Below are 16,499 nucleotides of genomic sequence, written 5' to 3'. Positions count from 1 at the left end.
TGTTGCCGACTTATCTTGCAGTGTAAACACGGCAGAGACGAAACACAACCCCAGATAGTGTGAAAGTGAGTGTGAAAACTACTTTGAAAATCATGCAGTCTAAACTCAGCACTACCTTGTCAAGTTATTATTTTTAGACCATTTATGAAAGATATTAGATAATCTTGAGAGTTAGTCAATGAAACGAAATAAAACAATCCTAAACCAAGTTTCACAAGGATTCAATTTATTCCATATGAATAAAAGTAATGGTGTAAAAAAAGCCCACCATTGCCTCTCGCGTGCATTGTCGTAGACGGCATTTCTGTCTTTTTTTATTTCTGCCTCCAAACTTGGGTTTGTCCATGCAAAAGTCACAGGTTCCACAGTCTGTACGACGAACACAGCCTTTACACTTTCCACATGAACGGCGACGCACCTTTGGTACACCCATCTGCAAATCAAATCAACAAACTTTACTATTTGAAGACAGCATTTTAAGTGAGTGCAATTTAAAAATTTGCTGCTCAAGCCTCTAGCATGACAATATAAAAATACTTTCTATGCCAACTATGAAGCAAGCATTACTACTGTGATCAAGGCTCTTGGATCATGTGACTGCAGTGTAATAATGCAATATCTTTAACTGTCCAGCTAGAACTTTACCTCATCCAGGCCATTGTCACCATCATTACCCTCAAAGAACACAGACAAATCCTCTGAGTCACTGTACTGCAAATAAGAGCTCTGCTCACAAAAAAACAACATTCAGATTCAGATAGAGTAGTTTTACATCAAACGCTCCAATTACTGTATTTATGAGATCATTACCTGTGATTCGTCATAATCTTCTGAGACTGAGGGCTGAAAAAAATGGAGACAAATGAATGATAAACCCCTCTGGTGGTACTCAAGTCATTTAAGGCAAAAAAAAAAAGTTTTTTGAAATTCCAAAACAGAAAAAATATACTTTAAACTAACTTTCTATAATATATATATATATATATATATATATATATATATATATATATATATATATATATATATATATATATATATATATATATATATATATATATAAAATAAAAATAAAAAAAAAGTTTACAAACTGATTTAAAAAAAAAACATAAATAAGCCACACTATAATCCACATATTGTGCAATAAACAACATGTGCACAAACAATATATGATGTGCATTCATTTATACAAATTAAGCATATAAAATAGGTCAGTACTGAAAGTGTAGGTTGGCAGCATGGTGCATTAAGTAAAAAAAAAAAAGTAATAATAATAAAAGAAAAGAGAAAGAGCTTTGTTTTGAGTTTTGAGAGAATTGGTGAAATCAATTCAATAATCCAGCCAAAATGGCAAAATATCAGCATAGGGGTATATATACACAGACTTTTAATTTCTGCCAGCCCAGCCTCAGCGCTTCTGGTGAACTGTCTTCCCATTATAAAATTGCCACGTTTAAGGTCTGTTTTCTTTAAAAATCAATGATCTTCACTGCCTGACAGATGTTGAATATGAAGTGTGTCTTAGACCAGAAAAGAAGCACTGGATTAAACACCCCCGACATGTCTTCAAAATGTGACAGTTTATTTTACCCTAGTAGTTTTGATGGAATTTCTGTGCTCGCCTGCTGATGCTGACGGTGCTAGTGGTTACAACGATCTTTCATCTCGTTTTATGCTTGAACAACTACATTAATGCTAAAGTCTATTTAACTAAATGTATTGTAATGATATCACAACATTGATGCTTTAAAAGGAACTTTATGAAATTGAAAATAGTCACATTTAACTTTCACCAGAAGCTCATCATTGGCTGAAAAACACTAGCTGTGCTTGTTGTTGTTGTTGTGCAGCATGACTCTTTCCTTTTTACAATGTTTGTCACCTTCAAAGCAAACAATCCAGACTGTCTTAATATGTTGCTTAGATATGGTTGTGCTTAAGTAAGGCAGAAATGCTGCCTTTTAATTAATGAAGTCACTGCTGACTCTTAACTGTCTGGTTAGCAACATTATTCAAAATATCTCCTCAAGTTTAATAGAAAACACACTTGTTGATATTTGGGACCACTTCAGATTAAATGTCTACATTGTTGTTTTTGGATTAATCATACTGTTAGCACAGAAGTATTAACTGAACAGAAATGTCTTGGGAAGGTGGAAAAAAAAAACATCACATGACATATTTTGTTTTTTAATAATATAAATTAGGGCAAAATTAAAAACCATGGGTAACAAACTTATAACACAGTAGAAAATGAAAAAGAAAAATCGGCACACTGTTATTTTAGCTCTTAAAAAAAGGATTTTTTTTATAACAAACGCTGTGGTTTGATCAGGCACCTGCATTTAAGAATATCTTAGAAGTGTGCACACTTTTGTTTTTGGTTGCTTAATGGCAAACTTATAACACCCTAACTGTTAACACAGCAATTAAAAGGAGAAGAAGCGGTCTAGCATTCCTAAACAAATGCCTTTGGATTCGCTAAACATCAGGCAAATGTGTTATCACAATGGCTAGGAGGAAAGACAACAGCAATGATCTTAAGCTATGGTGTCTAACAATTGGAGATGGATAAAGTGATGATTAAGGTTTATAACACACCACCAAATACACAACAAGGCCGTCCATCTGACAGCTAAAGTTTGGCTAAAATTTGGTCATGCAACAGGACAACAATACCAAACACACCAGCAAACCTCTAACAGAACAGCTGAAACAAAAAGATTCAAGGTGTTGCAATAATCCAGAGCTCATCCTGACTGAAATGCTGAAATAAGAAATGTGCATAGAAAAAAAGCCTGCAAACTTTAAAAATAGAGCAATGATGTGAGTGGACCAAAATTCCTCAAGAGCAACATGAGCAACTGATCAAGTCATATATAGAATGATAGCCAAGAAATTGCTGCCAAATGCGAATCTACAAACAACTGAACACACAATTTGTCACTCATGGTTTTCCATCTTGACTTATTTTGGTTATATAAATGATGACATGGAGTGATTTGTCATGTGAGGTTGTTTTTCTGAAGACCTATTTTATTATGCCATGATATGGAAAACTGTGGAATCACCAAAACGTGACGTGTCGTAATTTTCTCACATGACCTAACATTGCTGCCCCCGTGACCTGACCCCAGATAAGAGGCAGTTAATGAAAGAACGAATGTAGAAATTAATTGTTTTTTAACTTGAATGTTATTTTCTAGCACATGGGACCCCATAAAATACTACAGAAAAAAATACACATTATTGAAAAAATGTATTGTACATTCACTTGTTAAATATAAAATTAACATCTGATTAAGGTCTCCAGGCAATTTTTACCACAAAACACAAGTGTGACCCTCAAAAAAAATAATACCAGTGACTTCTTTACAAGTATAATGTAGTAGGAGTGTGCTTTGTGAAAGGAAAAAATTGTAAAAGGTGAAGAAAAAAGAAGAAGCTTTATTTCTCTTACTTCTGTGCTCATTGAAGATTCCATGTTTGAAAACTGCCCCTCTGAATCCTGTGGATTAGACAAAAATGGGTTAAACATATATGTGCTTTTAAGAAAGATGCATTGCATTGATTCAAAGTGAAAGAAAGTTTTACAAAGCTCTTTTTGAGTCTTCTTTCATAACAATGCTAAAAAAGCATGAAAAATACCACAAATGATCTTAACATTAAAATTTAAATATTTCTTACACACAAAATCAGCACATTAGAATGATTTCTGAAAGAGCATTTAAAGTGTTGATGCTGAATATTCAGTTGTCATAACGGGAATAATAGATGTTAATAAAACAAAATTTGAATTTTTTTAAAATGATAAAGTATTGCATTATATTTTATTTTACAGTATTAGTGAATATAAAGCTTTAAAACAATGAGTATACAAAGTATACATTTTGAAGATAATAAAAATCATACCGACCCTTTCAGAATCATATTGATCAGCTTTTTTTTTTTAGGAATTGACATCCAGACAAGAAGGCCTTTATAAAATTCTACTTGGCATATTTATAATTGCGGCCAAAAAAGCAAACACAAGGCACTGGTTACTTCCTGAAACCCCAACAATTCAAGAGTGGTTGGAAATAGTATGCGATCTTTACGCTATAGAAAATATTGCATTTTCCCTTCGCCTTCAAATGAATGTATTCAGAAATATCTGGACCAAATTTGTAAGGTCCAGGTTTCGTAGAAGCATAAATTAATTGCCATCAAGTTTAAATCTGCAAGGTAGGCATTTTCTGATTTAATAACCAGCAAGCTTTCTCTCACAGTCTCCTCCTTAGATTAAGAACAAAAACTTAATTTTATTCAATAAAGAGTTTGACTATTGGGTGTATATTTGACCCTTCCTGATTTGTCAATTTTGTTATTATTATAGTTTACATTATTGTTTTATCTCTACTGTTATTATTATTTACGTTATTGAAGTTTTTTCATTGTGTTTTGTTGAAAGCTAAATGATTGTCAGTGGAAAATATATCCCCTTTTAAGCTGAAAAGATTAATAAAAACATCATACTGATAAAAACTTTTTAAAAAGCTAATATATAGCACTGTACCTTAAAACCCCTCTCCCTACGAACAGGGTGTAAACATTTCCGTTTGCGACATTTAACAACTTTACGAGAGTGGATATTAAGTCGATGGCGCAGCCGGCCATTTCTGCAGCTAACGCATTTCCCACAGTCCACTGTTGTTTGACAAGCCCAGCATCGACCACATGGAACCCACTAAGAACAATAAATCCATAAATAAATACAATAAATAAATATACATTTCTTAATAGGTTACACAAAACATTCCATAAAGTAAAAAGACTGTCACCTTTTTGTATGGTTTTCTGCTTGCCACTAAAGCAAAAAACAAAGAAAACAAAGAGGAATATAATAACTATGCATTTAAAATGACACAAATTATGATAAAGCTTATTATTAACCAGCACTCACAAAACTAAATGAATAGCATTTGACTTACATGCTCTATTCTCTATCCTGCAGTCCTTGCACAAAGTTTGTCCTTCTTCATAAGAATAGGTTTTATTACATCTAATGCAGACTCTAAAGTACAAAAAAGTGAAGACAGACTTTCCCATCACTGTTCCTAACATTTTTACTTTAATGTACAAATCTAAAAAGGCACTGCTTACCCAAACAAACGTCTAGGACCTCCACTGGCACCATTGACAGGTTTCTCTGAGGCTACAGACACTACAGGAGGAGTTGGATTTGCAGCATCTTCTGTCAGATCAACAACAGGCTGAGTAGTGGCACTTAATGAAGACTTATTTGTCCCAGGACTCACAAAGGTACTGAGGTTCGATGCAGTGGTGGCATATGGAGGATTCTGAGTTGAATGCAAGCTCTTTTTTTGAGCAGTAGCGAAACCTGCTGAAGACGCTGGTCGCTGGACATCTGCCGAATCGCTTCGAACACTGAGTGTAAGGGAGGTTTCAGGTTGTGCTAGAGGAGATTCCATTTTCCTTCTCTGTGAAAGGCAGATAGCAGATATCAGTGGGAAACTGAGCAGCAGAACTTGAATTGGTCTCATTTGATGAAGCTTGCATCATTAGTTTTTATGTTTTTAGGGGAAAAATCCCAAAGAGCAGATTTGTATCATTTAAAATGCACTGTGACTGCTGTTAGATATACGCTGGGTTTAACTTTATGAATTTTATGGGATAAAAACTTTTATACTGTGTTTAAGGATATACTTCTGGTGTCATGAAAATCTTAAAATTTATTGTAAAAACAAAGCATTTTTATAAAGTAGTGCATTTTCTTGATATGTGTAGTATATAATACACACACAGTACATACTAGGGCTGCACGATACTGGAAAAATCTGACATTGCGATATTTTAAGTGGTTTTGCAATATTATTACAATTTCAAAGATGGGTCTAATAGCTCTTTTTTTTAATTAAATTAACTTTGATTGGAATACTCATGTAGAGGAGTGAACAAAAAATGCAAGTGTAAATAAATAAGATTGAGCAAAGATAAAAGTGAAATTAAGTAGCCAGATATTCAGGTACAGTAATACGTTACAGTATTATCATTATATTTTGCCCCCGATTATGACAGATCACAATATTAGTGATATATTAAATGAAAACAAATCAAAATATATCATGATATTTGTTGATGTATTTTATTAACAGCACATATATTTCTCAGAATTGCTACATTGTTGTGTGTTCGATCTGACACTACAAGAACCACGTGCTAAATGGTAGTAGTGCAAGGCTGATGAATTAGTTCAGATATTTTGTACCTTTAAATAAATATTGATACTCGGCTACAGCAATAATGCACTGCGCGGGTGGAATTATCACAATAAACCAGCATCGACATTTTATCCTGGCCCTATTATTGAATAATCAAATGTAATATAAAATAACACTCACTGTGCATTCTTCATTGCTGATCAACTATGATAATCCCAACTCCACATTGCAGATGTCTGCGATGTGATGCTAAAACAATTTATTGTGCAGCCCTAGTACATACATACATTCATTCACTCACGCACACACACACACTGTACAAACAAGTGTGTGTGTGTGTGTAAAACAAATTTAACTTAATCTTTAAACAAAAATAATTCTAAAAGACAAGCTGAATATGTAAAAATAAATAAAATTAGATAGGGCCTTAGTATTGCATATACATGACTAGCCAGATAAATAAATAAATAAATAAATAAATAAATAAATAAATAAATAAATAGTGTGCATGCTGTACATACCACTCTAGGTTTTCTTCGAGCCCCTTCTCCAAGAAACTGGCCTGATTTAAAATCAAAATTTGTCAGGTCCACAGAATGGCCAATGTGTTTTGTAAGCTCAACTCTGCTTCTTACTTTACGACCTCTTGGACTGAAAACAAAAGTAAAAAAAAAATTGTGATGCTAAATAAAAGGCCCATTATGCAAAATGAATGTCAAAATTCATTTTAGCCAATGTAAACATACCTTATATAATATGTATCACTGCGTCCTTCACTGGTGCCCGATCGGCGAAAAACCTCCTTGCGTTTCCATCCTTTACCCAATGCCGGCCAATCTTCCCAGCCTTCATCAGCCTCGAACTGTGTTTTCCTTCTAGCTCTCCTAAAAGAAAAACATACATCAGTAGTCACGCAGTCAGAGTTTCCTCTAGTTGAATTTAAATAAATTATCAATGAAAATGTATAAAATGTTACATTCTCAACCATGTTGCCCTCACTTTTTTTGAACTAGCAAGATAAAATATACCATAGAATAAAAAAAAACACAAAAAGTAAAATAAAATCTAAAAAGCAAATCTAAAGTAGTGATTCTCAGGGTCACTTTTGACATGCCTGTGGTTGTATTTTGATCATACAAATTTCTGGCACTTAAATCAATTTTTTAAGTAAAACACATGGTTTTGTGCTTTGTTGCCACAACAACCACTTTCAGAGCAGCGCAGAAGAGATTAACACACTAGTATATTTAAAATAGAAATGTTTCTGAATTTTTTGTTTCAAAGAGGTTATTTTCTATTTATAATTAATACTCATGTTTTTTATAATACTTTTTTATCTCTGACTTTTAAACAGTTATAGTGTAAAACTAGAATAGATTTCTTTTTTTTTCAGTTTATGGTGTTTGATTTGTGGCTGAACCTGTTTCAGTAAAGTAAATAATAATACTGTTTAACACCTGATAATAAAAATACTTATTTCTACTGTCAACATTCACCCACTGTATGTATTTGATCATGTTACATTAATGGATAAGTCTGAAGCACATTGTAAGTTAATTCTGTCAACTTATACAGGGCTAGAAATATACACAACTCTGTATCACCAATACCCTAAGCTCAGGTATCGGAATCAAAAAGGGAAAAGGGGTATTGGAACATGCCTAAATTTAAGATTTGAAATTTAAGATTTGGACCCTAAATTAATGCTAGACCAATTTCAATTCTCAATTATTATTGTACAGACATGGGAAAATAATAGGGGTGTCAAAAATAATCGTTTTTTTCGGTGCACTGCGATGCAGAAGCGGACAATTCGGTATCGGATCAGTAATAATCATAACCGGTTATTACTGACGTCATTTACCTCATATGCGCTCTGTCGCGAGGGAGGCGATCGCAAGTATTTACAGCGCTTTAACTACTTAAAACTCATAAACTTTCCACAACTTTACTGTGTGTGTTTGCTGGATCAGTCTTTCACTGACATATACAACAATAGCCCCTATGTCACTGAGATCAAGAGAATGAAAGTAGCCTACTCCATTTCTCTCTCTCTCTCTGTCTGTCTGTCTCTGTCTGTCTGTCTGTCTGTCTGTCTCTGTCTGTCTGTCTGTCTCTGTCTGTCTGTCTGTCTCTGTCTGTCTGTCTCTGTCTCTCTCTCTCTCTGTCTCTCTCTCTGTCTCTCTCTCTGTCTGTCTCTCTGTCTGTCTCTCTCTCTCTCTCTCTCTCTCTCTCTCTCTCTCTCTCTCTCTCTCTCTCTCTTTCTCTCACACACACAGTGGCCCATTTGACCTGCTGGCGTGGTTTTTCTTCTCTTCTCGGCTGTTTTACAGCGTTACTTTTGCATCCAGAAACGAGCGCGTGTCTGCAGAGTTTTCTCCACCGTGTCTAACATCAGCTGTGAGATCGCCGCTGCCGCCTGCCGCTTATCAGCATCACTCATCTGTGAAGAGTGCAGCGCACAAAAGCCAATCGCAACCGTTTTTTTTTTTTGTTGTTGAGGGTGTGACCAATCAAAGGGGTGTAAGAGAACTAGACAAGGATCAGAAATTGAGCTGGATATTTATATTTGTTTATATTATTTGCTAAATGCTCGTTTTGTTTAAAGTTACAGTTTATATATCCGACTGTTTGTATTAAATGACAAAATTGTATTACAAATAGTATATAAATATATTCATACATTTTAATACAAGAAATGCTGCTGTGAAGAAAATATAAAACTGTGTATGGAAAGCACCGTCAATGCACCGTGATGCACCGAAATATCGAATTGAACCGAATTGATGGCATGATAATCGTAACCGAACCGAACCGTGAGACTAGTGCAGGTTCACACCTCTAGAAAATAAGCACCAGTTTGAAATCAGAGTTTCTGCAGGTTTCACCAGGTTACATTTAAGACTTTAAGACACTTTTTAGACCACTATGAATGAAATTTTAGACTTATACAGAGCTAAATGCTAAGGAAGTGGAAAAGATGTTCACTTGCACTATAAAAATGATTATAAATTAATACATTTAATAATACAATAATAACAATTTAATAATTGCAAACATATGTCAGTATCCTTAGCAGTAAATACATGGAGAACTTATTAAGAAAAATATTTAAGAAAAATACACCATTACGGTAAATAAACGTTAAATTGTATTATTTTCTAAATAAGAAGTTGAAAGTTTTATTGAGATGGATTGTTGGTGATTGTATAGGTGTTGACCAGATAGCCATACATGAACAAAGTGAAATTAAGACCTGTTGAAAAATGATTTACAGTCCTACAACACAATATTTCAGTAGATTTTAGACTTTTCAAGGTCTAAAATGTAGTGTCGTGATTAGACATTTTAAGACCCTGCGAAAACCCAGGAAATGATTTATCACCAGCTAGAACATATGGCAGTTCAGTGAATAATTTTTTTATTAATAATTTTAGACTTCAAAATCCTGCAGAAACTCTATGCTAAAATTTAAATGATTTTTATTTTATTATGTTTGACATGATGTCAGTACATACCCAGCACCTCTTCCACCTCTGTCTCCAGTGCTTTTCAGAACTACACTCCCACTAAACTCGCTCCCCGCAACGCTCTCAACTTCTCCATCGACGCTCTGAGAATCAACATCTTCACAATCTTCTTCAAGTGGCTCCAACCAGTCACAAGAAGGATTGTCAACATCTTTAGAAGATTCATCTTGCTTCTCGAGTACTGCTTCTTCACCTTTATTCTCCGTTTCAGCTTCTTCACCTTTATTCTCAGTTTCAGCTTCTTCACCTTCTTTCTCGGTTACTGCATCTTTACCTTCTTTTTCGGTTACAGCATCTTCACCTTCTTTTTCGGTTACAGCATCTTCACCTTCTTTTTCGGTTTCAGCTTCTTCACCTTCTTTCTCTGTTACAGCATCTTCACCTTCTTTCTCGGTTACAGTTTCTTCACCTTCTTTCTCGGCTATAGTTTCTTCACCTTCCTTCTGAATTATAGCTTCTTCACCTTCCTTCTGAACTACTGCTTCTTCATCTTTTTTCTGAATTACAGCTTCTTCAGCTTCCTTGTCAATAACAGCTTCTTCGTCTTCCTTTGCAGCTGCATCTTCCTCTTGGTTTTTGTCCGTGACATGATCCTGGATGTCTGTGCTTGTCGTGGACTCTTTGTTTTCCTCTGAAGTTGCATCTTTTTCCTCGGTTGCTGTTTCTGCAGGTGCTTCAGCTGCTACTTCCTCTGTGTCCATGGTTGTATAGCCACCTTATTTTTCCTATTTGAACTACAATAAAAAAACATACATTAAAACACAATGTTTTCAGCAGCATAATAAAAGTCAGAGGAGTCAAAGTGAAGCTCTTACATCTTATTAACGTCAAGTTATCTGCATACTCTTTTTGCTGTGTGTTATACATTCGATACAGGCACCCGCATCTGCATTCAAAGGCCTATTGTTGCTTTACGGAAGAAAAAAACAAATGTTTTGTTTACTAAACCCCGACTCTTGGTGCGTTCTAGGTAGCCAACACGCTAGGTTTTGAGACACAGCCGAGCAAGTATCAGCGCAAATAGTTAGCATGGTGGCTAATGTGCTAGCAAGCGTGAAATTATTGCAAAAGACACTGTATAGTGAGGTTTTCTTGCACTATTTGCGGAGTTTTGTGATTCGGTTACATGAAAAGTCATTAATACGACGGCGACATTTTTAAAAACCTACCTGTTAACACCTTAACGAGCCACACATTGGTAAATTTTAAATAACTGACACTGAAGAGAAGCCGGAAGTGCTGCTGTAACCCGGAAACCCGTGACTCGTTCCGAATAATTAAAGCTCACGTCTCGTGGCACACAAAGCTGATTCATTTTGTGTCTTCTTATTAAATGATCTGATTAAATGGTCTTCTTTTCTGTTTCATCCCATATGAAGATTATGCATATTTATTATATTTTTTGTATACTGTTATTGAGTTGTTGTTTTTGGCTTTTACCGAGGACATTTCTAACAAATCAAAGGAAATTGGTGTAACGTTAAGAAAATGTCTAATGTATTTATATTTTCTATATTAATGTATTATTAATCTCTATTATTTATAATTATCCTTTATAACATGTAATGTTCTTTTTATCATTCATATCACTAGGTTAAGCCACCTATTTCTAATATTATTCAGTTATTCTTTTCCTGTTTTGTATAATCCATGAACTCTTTTAAATGTTTTAAATATTAAATATTATATATTATGTTTTATATATTATATGTAAAGGCCCGTTCCCACTAAACACTATATATATATATATATATATATATATATATATATATATATATATATATATATATATATATATATATATATATATATATATATATATATATAAACAAATATAAAACAAATATAAATATATCGATACATATATTTGTTTCCAACTTTTACAGTTATTGGTATACACACACACATACGAACGATAATCATCTGTTTATTTAGATTAGTTGTTCCCAAAGTGGGTCAGGACAAGTTTAGTCTGCTGTTTTCCAGAAGTCAACAAAATTTTATTTAACAATGAAATTGATCAGCTGCAGCAGATTCATTTTATGGCACCAAGTGAAACTTTCTGACACCTTTATGGCACTCCAGTGCATTATAAATAAATACAGACATAACTAAACATGGAGGATGATCTCCAAGCAGGCCCGGCACTACGGGGGGCAAAGGGGGGCATTGCCCCCTCAGAAAGAGTTTTTATAAAGGATTGTTCACTCAAACTGAAAATTCTTTCTGTCATTAATTATTAACACCCCTGTTGTTCCAACCTTCAGAACACACATTTAAATATTTTAAAATATATGGCAATTGAATGGCTATATCATAATGAACAGTGCTTTATAATAACAATAATAATTCCTTACATTTCTATAGCGCTTTTCATGGCACTCAAAGTGCTTTACACAAAGGGGGAATCTTCTCATCTACTTTTTCTTCTTTTTTTAATGCAAGAAAGAACATTACAAAGATATAATATGAGCAAAGAGACAAAGAGGGTTACATAAATAGAATTCCAGCAAATAGTCAAAGTCAAAGTCAAAGTCAGCTTTATTGTCAATTCAGCCACATGTACAAGACATACAGAGAATCGAAATTGCGTTACTCTCAGACCCAAGGTGCTTAACATTAATATAAAATATATATATAAAAAATAGTAGGGTTTAAGAAAAAGAAAATTTAGAAAATTTACAGTATATACATTATTGCACATAAATGTGGTCTAAGAAATATACATATGTAATAAAAAAAAAAAAAAAAAAAAAAAAAATTGTAAACAATACAGTGACATTAAGGGCATATAGCAATGAGTGCAAAGTAAACCAGAGTTGTGCAGATAAAAAACAGTATAGTGCAAAAAGAACTTGTAAACATGATAATTGTGATAAAGTGACAGTGACATATTGGGAGGTAGTATATGTGTCTGCATAAAGTTACCAGTGCAGATGAATGTGTGTGTGTGTGTGTGTGTGTGTGTGTGTGTGTGTGTGTGTGTGTGTGTGTGTCAGAGTCCAGAGGTGCGAGGGGAGGAGGTGCGTGGGGAGGGAGCGGGGAGCAGAGCTGGGAGAGAGTTCAGCTTCCTGACAGCCTGATGGATGAAGCTGTCTTTCAGTCTGTTGGTCCTGGCCTGGAGACTGCGCAGTCTCCTCCCTGATGGCAGCAGACTGAAGAAGCTGTGCATTGGGTGGGTGGCATCTGCTGTTATGCAGAGGGCTTTACGGGTAAGACGTGTGCTGTAAATGTCCTGAAGGGAGGGGAGAGAGACACCAATGATCTTCTCAGCTGTTCTCACTATGCGTTGAAGTGTTTTCCTGCAGGATGCATTGCAGGTTCCAAACCACACAGTGATGCAGCTGGTCAGGATGCTCTCAATAGTGCCTCTGTAGAAGGTGTACATGATTGGGGCTGGTGCTCTTGCTCTTTTGAGTTTGCGGAGGAAGTAGAGACGCTGCTGTGATTTTTTGGCCAGTGCAGTGGAGTTTTTGGTCCAGGAGAGATCCTCAGTGATGTGTACACCCAGGAACTTGGTGCTGCTCACACGCTCCACAGTCGCACCGTTGATGGTCAGGGGAGCATGGAGAGTGTGCTCTTTCCTGAAGTCAACAACAATCTCTTTCGTCTTCTCCACATTCAAAAAGAGATTGTTGTCTCTGCACCACTCGGCCAGACGGCTCACCTCACTTCTGTAGTTTTCCTCATCGTTTTTGTTGATGAGACCCACCACAGTTGTGTCATCCGCAAACTTGATGAACAGATTGGAGTTGTGTGATGGTGCACAGTCATGAGTGAGCAGGGTGAAGAGGATAGGGCTCAGAACACATCCCTGAGGGGCCCCAGTGTTTAAAGTGATGGTGCTCGATGTGTTACTGCCGGCCCGTACTGCTTGTGGTCTTCCAGTGAGAAAATCCAGCAGCCAGTTACACAGAGAGGTGTTCAGCCCCAGCTGGAGCAGTTTTTGAGAGAGCTGTTGGGGGATGATAGTGTTGAATGCTGAACTGAAGTCTATGAACAGCATACGGACGCAGGAGTCTTTTTTGTCCAGATGTGTGAGTGCTGTGTGAAGTGCAGTGGAGATGGCATCATCAGCCGAGCGGTTGGGCCGATAAGCAAATTGAAACGGGTCCAGGGAGGGGGGGAGGACAGACTTGATGTGCTGCATAACAAGCCGTTCAAAGCACTTCATGATGATAGGAGTCAGTGCAATTGGACGGTAGTCATTAAAGCAGGAGGGAGATGAGTTTTTTGGGACCGGAATGATGGTAGTGGCTTTAAAACAGGTGGGGACAACAGCCTGGGTTAGAGAGATGTTAAAAATGTCTGTGAAGACATTAGTGAGTTCTGATGCACAGTCTCTCAGTACACGACCCGGGATGTTGTCAGGGCCCGGAGCTTTGCGTGCGTTAATCCTGCTGAGAGACCTCCTCACACTGTCCGGAGACAGAGTCATCACCTGGTCACCAGGGGGAGGTGGCATCTTCTGTGCAATGGTGCTGTTTTGTACCTCAAAACGAGCGAAGAATTTGTTTAGCTCGTTCAGCAGGGGGATGGTGCTGTCACATGTCTGTGGTTGGGGTTTGTAGTCTGTGATGGACTGTATTCCTCTCCACAGACTCCGTGTGTCCCTGCTGTCATTAAAGCGATGGGCTATACCTCTGGAGTACTGTCTCTTAGCTTCTCTGATGCCACGGGAAAGGTTGGCTCTAGCTGACTTTAGGCTCGCCTCATCTCCAGCTCTAAAGGCAGTGTTCCTAGCCTTCAGGAGGTTGAAGACCTCTCCTGTTAGCCATGGCTTCTGATTGGGACGGACTGTGATGGTTTTGGTGACTGTTACATCCTCAGTGCATTTGTTTATGTAGGCTGTAACAGTCTCAGCATACTCCTGGAGGTCAGTGGTGTTGTTGTAAGTAAATAAAACAAGTTTAAATGATTTACACTAAGAAAGCGTTTTACATGCAGTGTAATTGTTAGAGTCCTTTAAAGAGTTCACATAAATTTCAAAGTCCTTTCTAAAAATAAAAAATTAAGGGTGTTTCTTTGAAAATTAACATTTATGGATGTAAAATTTTGTTTTAAAAAAAACCAATAAATTAATAATAAACTTAAAATGAGAAGGATCTACACTCAGAGAGTAACCAAAGAATACAATTTTGGGGGAAATACAGAAGTTTGGAAATAAGAATTTTTTAATGAAATTGGAAAAGTCAACCCAAAACACTTTACAGTAAGTACACTCCCAAAATAAATGGTTTAGAGTTTCATCATATTGAGTACAAAATGAGCATTTAGGGGAAATATTGTTATTGAATTTAGCTAGTTTGGTATTTATTGGGTAGCAATCTCCTCATCTACCACCAGTGTAGCATCCACCTGGATGAAGTGACAGCAGCCATTTTTCACCAGACCGCACACCACAGAGAGAGAAGAAAGAGTAATGAAACCAATTATGATTTGGGTTAGGGTTAGTAGGCCATGATGGACAAAGGCCAGTGGGTAAATTTGGCCAGGATGCCGGTGTTAAACCCGTACTCTTTTTCGAAAGACATTCTGGGATTTTAGGGTATATGCTGAAGCATGCTAAAAGGACTTTTAATTTGCCAGTAACCTGGATTAGGCGCTTCCGGCGAACTGTATGCCAAAGGAAAAACCTGCACGTTTTTAAGGTCTGTTTTCTTTAAAAATTAGCGATCTCCACTGGCTGAGTGATATCCGATATGAAGTTGGTCTCAGATTGTACTAGAAGCACTGCATTAAATTACATTTTTCCCCGCCATGTCTTTATAATATGAGCATTTATTTTACCCCCCAGTATATTCAATGGAGCGTCTGTGCTATCCTGCCGATTCTGACGGGCGAGTGCGAGTAAAAGGCCTTTTGTCTCGTTTTACGCTTGAACAACTAAACGAGTGCCAAAGTTTATTTAACGGAATGTATTTTAATTACATTACAACATGAATGCTGTAAAAGGAACCGTATAAAATGGAAAAAACTCACAATAACCGGTCACCGGAAGTTTATAAGTAACCTATATGGGAACAACACTAGCTCGGCATATACCCAATTATATTCATCCGTCTCCATATTCTACTGCATCCCAGAATATTACACAGCACCAAAAATGTAAAAATATATATATTGAATATATTTAATATATTTTTGTGTACGGCAGACGTCAACTCGCCGTGACGCAGATTCCCGCGTCTGTGTGCTCCAATCAGGTGAGCCCTCTTCAGCGCTCCCCATGACAACGAGACAGCAGTGACGTGCCTTGTAAAAATTTGCATCTGCATTGCTATAAAGCTCGTGTGCTCTCTATCAGCGTTGTCAGTTCGCTCGGTGTTGCTGTTTGTACTTGACCAAGGTGAGTTCAATACCGACGGTACGCCAATCTCACGAAGTCCGCTTCGTGAAGCTTCACTCGGGCCCGTCTGTGCTGTAGTTCCTTGTGGTTTGCGTACATAAACGTAACATCGCAAGGAATATTACGTGTTTGTTGCTCGAAATGTGCCGCCGAGCAACATCCAGTGAATACTGGCACGGCCTGGCGCCCGGTTTTCTCGTGCACTCCCTGGGGCGAGGCGGCCTTTGAGCCCTAGGCAGGGAACAAACAACCCCCGAGGACCCTCAGGGAAACACGGGGGGCCGGTAGTGGGACCTCGCTGCGAGGGTTATGGTGGGTGGGAGTAGCAAGGCCCACTCATCGTCTATTTTAAACTATAGTTTTAAACTTTAGTTTACTATAGTTTGAAATAGACACCATGGT

The 16,499-nt window shown here is 36.7% G+C and overlaps 1 protein-coding gene across 1 annotated transcript; it reads right to left on the bottom strand.

Moving 5' to 3' along the window:
* Positions 1-226: 226 nt before the first annotated feature.
* On the bottom strand, positions 227-10,659 carry mbd1b (methyl-CpG binding domain protein 1b). Its single transcript, NM_001044753.1, is given in 12 exon segments — positions 227-433; positions 646-726; positions 811-843; positions 3,458-3,505; positions 4,553-4,723; positions 4,818-4,843; positions 4,968-5,050; positions 5,140-5,477; positions 6,740-6,869; positions 6,965-7,102; positions 9,737-10,482; positions 10,564-10,659. Coding segments are annotated over 11 exon segments (1,968 nt in total). The 5' UTR covers positions 10,450-10,482; positions 10,564-10,659.
* Positions 10,660-16,499: the final 5,840 nt, after the last annotated feature.

Source organism: Danio rerio, chromosome 11 (assembly GCF_049306965.1).
Source record: "Danio rerio strain Tuebingen ecotype United States chromosome 11, GRCz12tu, whole genome shotgun sequence".
Taxonomy (NCBI): domain Eukaryota; kingdom Metazoa; phylum Chordata; class Actinopteri; order Cypriniformes; family Danionidae; genus Danio; species Danio rerio.
This window is presented reverse-complemented; position numbering and strand designations above follow the sequence as displayed.